Below are 11,758 nucleotides of genomic sequence, written 5' to 3'. Positions count from 1 at the left end.
TTGGAACGCAGGTAAACGTTTGATGGCTTTACTGTAGATCTATGAAATGAAAAGTCAGATGACAGACTATTTTATCTTTTATTTTCATATGAAAATAGATTTTAAACAAAATCCAAAAATAAAATTTGACACTATAAATGAAGGGCTTGAGTACATTCTTTTTCTTTGTAGCTATAGATTTAAACCAGTTTGTAGCCTCAAATTTACAATTATAATCACTGGTTTTATGGCAATACATTTCAAAGCTAAAAAAAAAAAAAAAAAAAAAAACCCCAGCCATCCAGGTTTAAACTGTATACAACTCTTCCCATATGTACATGTGATTTACAGAAACCCCAGCGTTCACAGCATGTGAGCTAAGCTATAGTGGAGGTGCAGTGCTGGAGTTCCCCGCATCTGGAGCAAAACCAAGCGGCCTTCCAGTTCACAGTGAGGTAGTAGAGAAGGGATTTCCTCCAAGATTTCCTCACCCGGCTGAGCAGTTCTCTTCCTGCAGAAACAAAGAGGATGCCTTCGTGGAACAGTAAAAACAAGTCTTCAATGAACAGAAATAAGTGACAGCTCATGATGGCTAACAGGTAAAATACGTATTTGAGTACCTCTTTGGAAAAATACTTGGGAGATGAGCCACTGTACAAAATTATTCAAGAGTAAAATTAAGGGGCGTCTAGGTGGCTCAGTGAGTTAAAGCCTCTGCCTTTAGCTCAGGTCATGATCCCAAGGTTCTGGGATCGAGCCCTGCATCAGGCTCTCTGCTCAGCAGAGAGCCTGCTGCCTCCTCCCTCTTGTGCCTCTCTCTCTGCCTACTTGTGACCTCTGTCAAATAAATAAAATCTTTAAAAAAAAAAAAGTTAAATAAAAAATCTACTGGACTGTAAGATAAGCTAGAATTCAGGATATTCCAACTGAAAGTGGTAGTTAAGAGAACTCTGTAACATGTACCCTGCAAGCAGGAAGCTGGGGATGGCATCAGTGTCGGTAACTGTCTAGTAATTGTGACGGACCTTGTAGAACTTGGAAGGAGCTCTGGAAAGAAGGGAGATGAAAACACAGCTCAGAAGCCAGCCCCTAACTCCAGCCTAGTTTAAGCTTTCATCTCTTAAACCTGGATTATGACCCCAGACTCCAAAAGAATTCTAGCAGACCTCCCCCTACCTGCTGCGTCTCTAACACCACCATTACTCTCCTGCATCCCGAGCGCCTGAACTCTTCAGGCTGTCACCCCAAGCTGATAGCTAAACCTGGCACCCAAATCCCCATGTACTCCTCTTCCACGACTCTGGGCTGTCTCATCTCTAAACCCACCTTCTTTGCTATACTCAGTGCCTCCTGATACTCTTAAGACCTGCCCTGAGGCTCATGATGGTTTTGGCCTGTGCCTGATTTGGTCCCACCATAGAAGGTTTTAAGGTAATCACATTCAAATCTTGGATCTGCTGCTGCTGAGCTGTGTGCCTACAAAAGAGGCAGCTCTTTTTCAACATTCCTTGTGGCTCAGCTATATGCTATCCTGCTCTGTGGTAGTGACAGATGAGCCCCGAAGTCCTGGTTTCATCTTCTGCTGTGACATTTTTCATTTTACACAATTTCTTCTAGTAAAGGCATACTTCCTACCTCCTAGGATACAAAGACTACATGAGATAATACATGTAAAGTGCTTATTAATACACACAGACACTCAAAAATGGTAGCTATTATCTATCTCTGGGTCACTACTGACCGATTCCCTGAGTCTATTTCATGTTCCTCCTAAACGTTAACCTTCTCAAGGTCTCACACAGAAAGGCTCTGTGAACTTTAGGGGTTGTAGACACCCTGTGCTAAGAGGTTTGACTTCAAACTTTTGCTGAGGAAGAATAGAAGGCACAGCCAGGCATCCTTTCCTGAGATGCAGGGAGATGGACAAACTAAACTAAGAGACTAAACTGTAACTAAACTAAACTAAACTAACAGACTAAACTACAGACTAAACTGTAAACTAAGCATTTGCAGCCTAAATGCTCTACGGATGGAGTAGAGAACAAGGAAATCCAGCAATGGAGCTCATCAGGAGAATTCCCTATATCCCTGACGGCTCATCCAGCCTCCAATTTCAGGCCACTCCCTAAGCCATCACCTTGTCCTCCTCCTAGATCCACCAACCACTCCATTCCATTTTCCTAGGGACCAGTTTTGAAAGCAAATCTGTCTTCAGTTTTCCAGAGATCTGAAGGTGGCATTTGTGGCATTCTGAGTCTCCACTATATAGATTAGGGACCCTAAAGCTTCTTATGTTTACAACAGCACGTACTCTTACCTGGCTTGGTCCAGGTTGAGAGTCCTCAGCCAGGGAAGATTCCAACTGAGACAGACCAGGTGACGATGTGGAGTCTCTAGAAGTGCTGGTGACCAATTCCCCTAAAGCATCCACTTGTCTTCTCAAGCTGTGTAACGTGCCCTCTGTCTGCCGCTTCCCCTTAATTAGCACTTCTGCTTGCTTGGACATACAGTGTCGAAGCTGGGCCTGAAAGCATTACGGTAAAATTTAGGGTTTTACACAGAAGAAATGTACTCCATAGCTTCCTCATGCTTAACACTGATGGGCCGATCTGATTATCATAAAGTAAGAATGGCTGCTGAAAATGCCTTTGTCCTAAAAAAATATATAAACGTAGAAGGTGCTGGTGGCTTCTCTGTGCGTAGAACTTGTACCATGCTGTGCTGTCATTAACTGGGCCTTCTGCTCAGTTCTCTCCCTTACAACAATACTTAGGATTTCTGCATCCCTGGCCTCCTCGTTAAATTATGATTCCTTCTCTCCTTTTCCTGCTCAGACTTAGCAGAAGACTGGTTTATACTTGATATCTTCAGTGCCTCTCACAGTGCATTCAGTCTTCAACCCCACGCTACTTTCTGGCTTGCCCCCCTGCTGTTTCTTTCAAAGGATTCTCTCCAAGTCTACAGCAGTTCTGTCCAACAGAACTTTCTGTGATGATGGGAATGTTCTTTATCTGTGCTGTCAAATATAGCAGCCACTCAATAGTGGCTATCGAGTCCCTAAAACTGTGGCATCTGAAGAACTTTTAACCTAATAGAATTCATTTACATTAAAGTAGACACATGTGGCTGGAAGCTGTTGGATGTCAAGGACCTCCACTCCCTCAACACAGTGCCTGGCTCCCTCCCAGTTCATGCTGTGTATGAAGCCTTTCTCCAAACACATTCTGCCCTCTCATTCTATCTTCCTTTCATTTTTCCAATTCCCACCTGTACTGTTAACCCCCAAATCTTTAGGTCAATGCTGATCGCTAAATCCTAGACTCTTTGAAAGCTGCCTATGGAGAGATTGGCCCTGGATGTCTCACAGGCCTCAAGACTCCACATGTTCTGAGCCAAACAACTTTCTGTCTGACCCCAAAGCCTATCTTTCCCCCAACCACTGGTCTATGAACCTCTTGTTTATCACTGTATCTCTATTTACTGTCCCAGGTCCTTAGGTTCTGTCAGTTTTAGCTGAGGCAAAGAAGCATTACCCAGAACACTGGGCTTAACTCCACAATTCATGGTTTGAATGCTAACCCCTGCCACTTACTGTGTGATGCCAACTTCTCTAAGCTTCCGCCATGTAATCTAGAAAGCTGCTCATGCCGTACAGAGGGAATGGCAGCAGTATGTCGTGATAAGCAATTTCCCACTGTCCTCAACATGCCAACCATCTCATACTGTACTGTTTTAAAGGGCAACCTTGAGTCGATCTTCACGGTGACGCAGTCTCTCTCGGAGTGCTTCTCCACGCCAGTGTTCATCCTTTTTCAGAGGGAAAGGGAAACATCAGAGTCCCCAAACGTTGCTAGCCTTTCCCTCCTCCCGCCTTCCCCAAGTTCCACATGTATTTTTCAGCTTATCTGGGGGGAGGTGGGAACAAATTATCTTCTAGCAAAGCCCAAAGAGCAGCAGGATATATACTTACCATTATGTGAGTCTGGGAAAAATTCAATTTTTCTTCAAAAGGTGATGGTCTCTCACTCACGGTGAATGGAAAGTTCTCTTTCAAGCTTTCTAACCCTCCTTCTAGGTTTTCATTCCTTTCCAAAATAGCCTCCAGATCTGCTGGTAGTTCTGGGAGAAACTGGTTGAGATTCCTCAGGCTTGTTCTGATTTCATCTTTCACCTCACATTTAAGTGTTCGCATTGCGTCACTGATTTCCATCTGTCTTCTTTCCAGATCTTTTTGGTTTGTCATCTGAAGAGTGAGAGTCAGATTTGAGTGGGTAATATTTGGGACCTACTTGGAATTGAACTGCTTAATGTGTCATATACTTATGGAACTTTCCACGTAGGATTAGACTCTCCCAGTCTAAGTGTGAACTGCTCTGAGCCTGGTTACATCACAGGGTATCAGAGGTTTCTGCTGGGTCATTTCTTCCTTCCTAGGCATTTGGGTCTTCTAGACTTGTTTCTGACATAAAATCTAACATTTCAACACAGCTCTTTGGAACATGATAAAATTTCATGCTGAAGAACTGCTATTTTTCTTTCAAAAACATAAGATGCTGAACTTAAGGGGATTTTAAAAGTACATTTTGAACAAATGCTTTTCTCTTATAGAGGTGCATTTCTAAATTTTAAGACTAAAAAAACAGATTTGATTTAAAGGACATTCTTATAATCAGCTTTCATAATTTCTAAAAAGAAATACTCCTATTAAAAGAGCTACTTAAGAAACAAAAACTGCCCAATGGGGAGTGAGCATGTCTACCGGGCCTTCTCTGTGTCGGGCGGCCAGCAGGGGCTCCTGGGCACGCACCTGTTTCTTGAGCTCCGTGTACTCATGCTGCATCTGGTTGAGCTCCTTCATCAGGCGCCTGGCCCGCTCGTGGTTGTCCTGGGCCACCTGTTCGATTGTCGCCATCTCTTTCTGCATGCAGCTGTTCTCCTGCTTTTGCTCCTAGTGCAGGAGGAAGGACACGGCTGGGCTCTGGCACATGGAGCTGTGCACTGCTGCCTTACACACTCACTAGCTCTGTAAGTCCGTTTCCCATTGGGGTTCTAGCTGTAACGTGGGGATAACACTACCGGCCTTGAGAGGCTGTGGTAGAGCTATAGTACATAGGTGGTCAGAGTTTGTTATCTGTTAGCCCAAAGTCTGAATCATAGCTCTGCAACATTATCTTTGATAATATGTTCCTTTCCTTTCCTGAGCCTCCATTACTGCAACAGGAACAACAGTCATCCTCACAGAGTTACCCGGAGGATGAAAATCTAGACCCCTCCATGTTATCTTTACAGTCATGCTGCTGATCACTAGTGGTAAGCGTGTCACCCTCTGGGAAACCCCCATTTCCCACTGTCTGGGAAACACACACCCATTCACATACATCAGCTCCTCCAGAGGGTGTCAGAAAATCCACTCCTGTGACAGTCTCTACCACTGCCCAACTGCCTCCACCCAAAATAAATCTCTGTGGACTTAGAGTATCCCCTCCCCCCCATTTTTTAAAAAAGACTTTTATTTGACAGAGAAAAACAGTGAGAGAAGGAACACAAGCAGGGGGAGTAGGGGAGGGAGAAGCAGGCCTCCTACCAAGTAAGGAGCTCAATGCGGGGCTCAGTCCCAGAACCCTGAGATCATGACCTGAGCTGAAGGCAGCCGCCTAACGACTGAGCCATTCGGGCACCCCTCACCTCCCCAAATTTTATCCCAAATAGATTTCAGGGATAAAAGCATGGCAGACTGAGCTCCTTGGTTTAAGGAAAATTAAAGCTAATCTGACTAAAAAGGGCAGGATGAGAAAAATCTGTGAGCAGTGACTGCAGATGGGCAAACATGTTAAGCCGTTCCCCCCCCCCCCCGCAGAATGCTGCAGCCCCTGTCAGTGGAGGTGTGAGCTGAGGCTCCTTGCTGAGAGTGCTCTCTGCTTCATGTTGACACTGTCTGTTCGGCTTCTCGAGGGCTACAGCCCACTATCAGCTTCAAGATCACACTGTGCATCAATACACACAAAACAGTTGAGTTAGGAACTGGGCTGCCAGGTAATTTGTTTTCTCCAAAGCAGCGTTTTAGTCTAAAAATGTAAATGTGGTGCTTCCTCATGAGCTGTCAGGGCAGTGGGTACTCACCAGAAGGTTCTTCTCCAGCTGGCTCCGCTGGATCTTCAGTGCTTCCTTTAGGCTGGCAACCTGCTTCTCGGCTTTCTTTCTTTCTGTCAAGAACTGGTTCCGTAAGAGGCTGAAGTCTGCCCTCATAGAGTCTGTCTCTTTCTGGAGAGCCTGCAGCTCACTTGACTTTTCCAGTAACTGCTGCTCCCGTTCTGAAAGCTGCCGTTCTGAAATGAGCATTTTTAGTAGTTTGGGTGGAGGCCCTGGTCCCGCTATGGGCAGGTAGGGAAATGCCACTCACTCGGGACTCACTGGATCTTCCGAATCCCCCCGACCCACATCCGAGGCCCAGGTAAAAGCCCTCACGAAGGTGCCTCCTGACAAAACTGGGCCCTAGAGGGTTGGATCCCAAAGTGACAGACAGCTATTGTCTTCCCTTTATCAGGGACCAGTGAGAGCAAACAGCAATCCTGAGGGGCAGGAGACATGGAAATAGATGGCTGAAGTGCTTCTTATAAACCCGGGTTTTAATAAAGGGAGTGCACACATACTTCTCCTTCACGGGAGGCAGCGTGGTGTAAACAACACGGGATCTGGAGTGGCATAAGCCCTATTTTATACAGGAGGAGCCTACTTCTGCTGTTCCATGGGAATCTTATATGCAAATGCATAGTGCACATTAAGTACTCAATAAATGATGCTTACAAAGAACAACAACAGTTAAAATAGATTTTTCTACCCACACTCTGGAGTAACACCCTGTCCAGATTTCATTTTCACATGTCAGGTATGGTCAGACTCAACACATATGTTAGTTAAGTTTCATTTTCACAACGAAATGGCTGGTCTAGGGCACCTGGGTGGCTCATTCGGTTAAGCGTCTGCCTTCAGTTCAGGTCATGATCCCAGAGTCCTGGGGTGGAGTCCTGTATGGGGCTACCTGCTCAGCAGGGAGCCTGCTTCTCCCTCTGCTTGTGCTGTGTCTCTCTCAAATAAATAAAATCTTTAAAAGAAAAAAGAAAATAAAGAAGCTGCTGGTCTGGATGTAATCAAGAGTTGGGGAGGAAGGAGTAATAACCCTTCCACCAAGTTCACCAGAGAACATTTTCTGACCATTGTTAAACCCTGAAGCCTAAGAAAGAAAAAAATCACTTATTGCTGTGGGAACTATCATTTATCCTGGATTTCCATGTCATTGTCATTGATACATGGCTCAAGAGAGCGCAAACAGACCCAAAAGCAAATACCTGTATTTTGGTACCATTCACTATGACAAATTTGGACACAAGTAGAACTGTTGATAATTGTTTTTTGATTGGGCGAGATGAAATGGATCATCATTTCCAAAGCTCAAAACAGCGTTCTTCACAGAAAGCCTTCAGAGTGCCTTCTAGAACTTCTTTGCCTTAACATCTCTCTGCCTTGAGGCACCATTCTTGAAGTAGGCAGTATGGTCGGATAAAAAGACCACACAGTCTCAGGATCAACTCCCGTCTCCATAAAGACAAATGCCTTGTATCTCTGAACCTGTTGTCACCTCTCCTGGGGCTAGCAGGATCCAACGGGGCATCTCCTTGCCACTCTGCACCTCCTGACCCCTTCTGGGCCGTGGCCGGGCTCAGGGTTTCCTCTACACACCTGGCAAGACAACCAGTGCCGCCCCCCTCCCAAAGAGCCGTATTTGGGAACACATACTGGTCTGGGAGAGCGTTTTCTCCAGGGTCTCGCTGCTCCTCTCCTCTTCCTGCAAGGTCCTCACACGCTCCTCAGCCGAGAGCAGCTTTGAGAGCACCTGGTCCAGCTTGCCTTTCTGCTCGCCCAACTCCCTTTCCAGCTGCTGCTGCTGCTCCTTCAGAGCCACTTTACTGGCTTCTAACTTTTTTTCTTCACATTCTCGCTCTTTCTGGAGTCTCTGAAACATCTTAATAGAGAACAAACAGTCATAATATAACAAATATGAGGGAACCTTCGCGGACGCTAGCCAGGTTCCAGCTCCAGAGAAAGCAGGAAACAGCCCAGTGAGAGACAGTGAGTTCCCTTTACAGAGGTGATCGTGCTGGGACTGGAAAACTATCTGGCCACCATGCGAGGAAAACATTCATGCGGCCGGTGGCATGGGGCCAGCAAGATTCTTTACAGGACCCGTGTTCTGTGGTCTTAATGGTCCCAATATTAATACCGAGAGAGCAAAACGCTGGTGTAAAATCCTCCTGGTTACACAGGGCGGTTAAGGGAACTAGTCCTATGGACGATCCTTCACAGCTTCAGCCGGGAGAAGCTCATCCAAGTGACAAAGTGTTTTTTCTGTAAAATCATAAATGTGTGGTACCATTTCTTGCTGGGCTAGCTTAGCCTTGTTTTCTTCAATCTCGTTCCGAAGCTCTTGAAGCTGTTGCTGCTTTGTCTCCCCTTCTTTGCGGCAGTCTTCAGTCTTCTTCATCCACTCACCGATACCCTTCTCGAGCCTGGTCTGTTCACTGAGCAGCATGTCCTTACGCTGGGTGGTGTGAAGCACATCCTTTACGTGAAAGAACAAATGGAAACTATTAACAAAGCCATCTGCCCTAGGGCTGGCAAAAGCCCTTCCTGAGATCCAGCAAGTCTGACAAAATAAACATGAAAGTCCCACATCATTTATTCTCTCAACAAACTTATTTAAAGCACCCAGGATGCAATTTAATCATCAGTTTTCCTCTTTTTAGTGTCTAAGAAGAGGACAGAAGATGTCCCAACCTAAGAGACCCAGTTCTTCTGAACTTCAGCTGCTTCATCACTGAGGTGGGAATAAACAACACCCACCTCACAAGATTGCTAAGATTAAGGAGCGCTGTGACTAAGGCTTAATTCTCATTGAAAATAAACCTAAAGTCATGGTTTTGTTACTATTTGAAATATTTATGTGGGTTGAAAAGCTCAGAAAATAATTTCTTATTTATGCAAGGAATCCAAATTAAACTTTTTGGAGAAATTTATTATATATATATATATTTTTAGAAATTTACTGTATTTTCAACAACACAGGAAATACTCATTAGAGCCTACTGTGTAAGAATTTTTTAAAGATGGAATACTTCAAGTTTTACATCTTAGATTACTAAAGACAGATGGAAGAAATCAGATGTCCAATCCAATCCCTGGTTTACATAGTGGAAACTGAGGCCCAGAACTTGCTTGAGGTTCTCTGAAACCGAAATTATTGCACTATTCTCATAGGATGACAATTATCTTTAAGACTATCCAAAGTAGAAGGGTCAAGAATCAGTTTTACTGAACATCTGACAAGATGGAGGCCCAGGTACTCTGAAATTGGCAGTTACCCTGCTGCTCAGAGTAACCAAATCTGAGCCAAGCTGTGCGGGCCTTATCTTTGCCAAGAGTAAGAGATGGTCCATCTGGTGCCTGAAGCCCCTAAAGGGGCTGGCTGAGCGTTTTAGGCTCTGTTCTAGCTACCATCTTCCTTATTATCTTTGAGTAAAACTTTGAAAATAAATGAGAAAACCACTGCTCTGCATCAAAAGTTTCATGTATATGTGTTTGTGTCTTAAAAATGGCCCTATGGAACCTGCTGGTATGAAAAGGAACCAACCTACTCGATTTGACTTTTATTTTAACCAATTGTCTGCATACCTTCAGGATACTACTAGAAGATTACATTTGTTAAACTTACCTGTTTTGCTAGGTTCAAATGGTCTTGGACATCCGCTAGTTCCTTCTGTAGTGAGTTTACGGCTTCTCGTTTTTCTACAGAAATAACATTTACATAATATAAATACACTTGTATGCATTTCCCCAATTCCCATCAGCCCCCAAAAAAGTAGAGTGGAAGTGAATATAAACTCATTTCTGTTAAGTGTATGCATTTACTTATCAAAAGGTCAAAAGAATGAGTTAATACGCACAACCTGTATCTGGGCTTGGAGCTCAGGTTTTTAGATTTACATGTTCAAAACCTCATCATAAAAAAATGTATAGTTAATACCTAGTGTTGACAATGTGCATGGTTTAAAAATGAACACCTTCTACATTGCTGGGAGAAATGTAAATTGGTACAATCTTAAAGGGAGATAATTTGGGAATAGATTTTATATGTGTGCTGGCTTTGTCACTTGCTAGCTCTATGACCTTGAGGAAATCACAGAAAACTAAGCTTACATTTTCTCCTCTGTAAATGGGTGAAAGAGTTTCTATCATAAAAATGTTATAAGGACTAAATGAAATGCACATAAAATACTTGAATCGTGTCTGAGACACAGTAAGTGCTTAACAAGTATAAATACGTTGTTAGCTAGACTTATTTAGTAATTTCTAATCATGGATGTTTAACAAAGTTTTGATAATAAAGGTATTATCTACATCTTTCTTTTTTGTTTTAAAACTACACACACACACACACACACACACACCCCAAGGAAAAATCTGGAAGGATATTCACCACACTGTTAATAGGAATTACCTCTGAGGGGTGAGGTCAATAGTCATTTTTATTTCATCTTTTTGCGTGTTTTTAAATTGTTCTTTAAGGAACATGAACTTTTTTTTAAAAACAGCATTACTGAGATATAATTCACATACCAAGCATTTCACCCATTTTAAAGTGTGCAATTCATTGGCTTTAAGTATATTCACAAAGTCATGCAAACATCACTACAATCTAATTTTAGAACATTTCTGCCACTTCTAAAATAAATCCCATGCCCATTAGCATGAATTATTTCTATAATAAGAAAAGGAAACAAAAGAAGAACCCTTGAGGTGGGACCAAGGGGCAAAGATGGTTTCCATCTCGAATGGACAAGTGTTGGACAGCCAGGGTCAGTCCCCATGGAGATGATCTTTGGTAACAGATTCCTTCTGAGGAACAGCTGAGTTCTGGTTTTGTTTTTCAAGACTGCTTCAGCAAGAGGTGAAAAAGAGAAGAGGCTATGGAAACCCCTCTGACTCCAGACACACTGAAGAGAGCCAGCAGGAAAGCCTCCCAGAACAATGGGCCTCGTCCTCCCCCAATGGCTGGTGGATGAGGAAGGTCACTGTCTGCTCTAAGAAGCAAACAACTGAACAGACACATTCATGGCAGAGGGCTGACCATGCCGGACTGACTGTGTACGCCTCAACAAGGACAGCGCTGTGTCCTCACAGATGAGTGAGGGCGCGCTGGGAGTTCCCCACCCAGGGATCCGGCGTGGCTGACGTGCAGCTCCATACATGCACATATGTGTGTCCCTATCTTCTCTGCATAGTTTGCAAAAGTATTAATATAGTTTTAATAAGGAAATATTTTTAGGTTACAAAACCTGACTTCTCTTTGTATAATTAAACTCCAAATCTGGAAGAAAATAAAAGGTTGTATATTCAGAGAAAAGAAAAGAAAAGAAAAGAAAACCTAACCAAAGGAAGGACACCCTCCCCTCCCCGGCCACCGCGGAGGGGCAGCTTCATACCTTGTAGCTGCTGCTGCACTGCTCCCAAGTCTTTATGCAGTGAGAGCTTCTCTCTGTTAAGTTGGTCTAGCTCCTGCTGCAGCTTTCTGACATCCAATTCCAATCTTTCTAAGTTTGCCTGCTCCATTCTGCTATCGTCTTCTGCAGCTGCTAAAACCCTACCGCGCAAGCAGAGTAAGTGAGACTATCGAACATAAAAGGTCCAACCGCGCACAAGACACAGCCAAGGAACATTGTTATCC

The 11,758-nt window shown here is 43.9% G+C and overlaps 1 protein-coding gene across 8 annotated transcripts in view; it reads right to left on the bottom strand.

The window, feature by feature from the left end:
- Positions 1–59: 59 nt before the first annotated feature.
- Positions 60–11,758, bottom strand: part of CNTRL (centriolin) — a 90,563-nt gene continuing 78,864 nt past the window's right edge. For 3 of the 8 annotated variants that reach the window (XM_082695306.1, XM_082695308.1, XM_082695311.1), the window contains 11 exons: positions 11,517–11,674; positions 9,746–9,819; positions 8,408–8,596; positions 7,774–7,999; positions 6,100–6,305; positions 4,787–4,927; positions 3,950–4,222; positions 3,724–3,786; positions 2,297–2,503; positions 943–1,026; positions 60–490 (listed from right to left, as the gene is read on the bottom strand). In XM_082695306.1, the coding sequence (XP_082551432.1) occupies positions 970–1,026; positions 2,297–2,503; positions 3,724–3,786; positions 3,950–4,222; positions 4,787–4,927; positions 6,100–6,305; positions 7,774–7,999; positions 8,408–8,596; positions 9,746–9,819; positions 11,517–11,674 (1,594 nt within the window). In that variant the 3' untranslated portion in view covers positions 60–490; positions 943–969. The remainder of the gene's footprint in view (positions 491–942; positions 1,027–2,296; positions 2,504–3,723; positions 3,787–3,949; positions 4,223–4,786; positions 4,928–6,099; positions 6,306–7,773; positions 8,000–8,407; positions 8,597–9,745; positions 9,820–11,516; positions 11,675–11,758) is intronic. The other 5 variants (XM_082695307.1, XM_082695309.1, XM_082695312.1 and 2 more) reach the window with 3 other exon arrangements.

The sequence above is a fragment of the Mustela nivalis genome (assembly GCF_964662115.1).
Source record: "Mustela nivalis genome assembly, chromosome: 13".
Taxonomy (NCBI): Eukaryota; Metazoa; Chordata; class Mammalia; order Carnivora; family Mustelidae; genus Mustela; species Mustela nivalis.
Note: the sequence above shows the minus strand (reverse complement) of the source record. Positions and strands in the feature narration are given on the sequence as shown.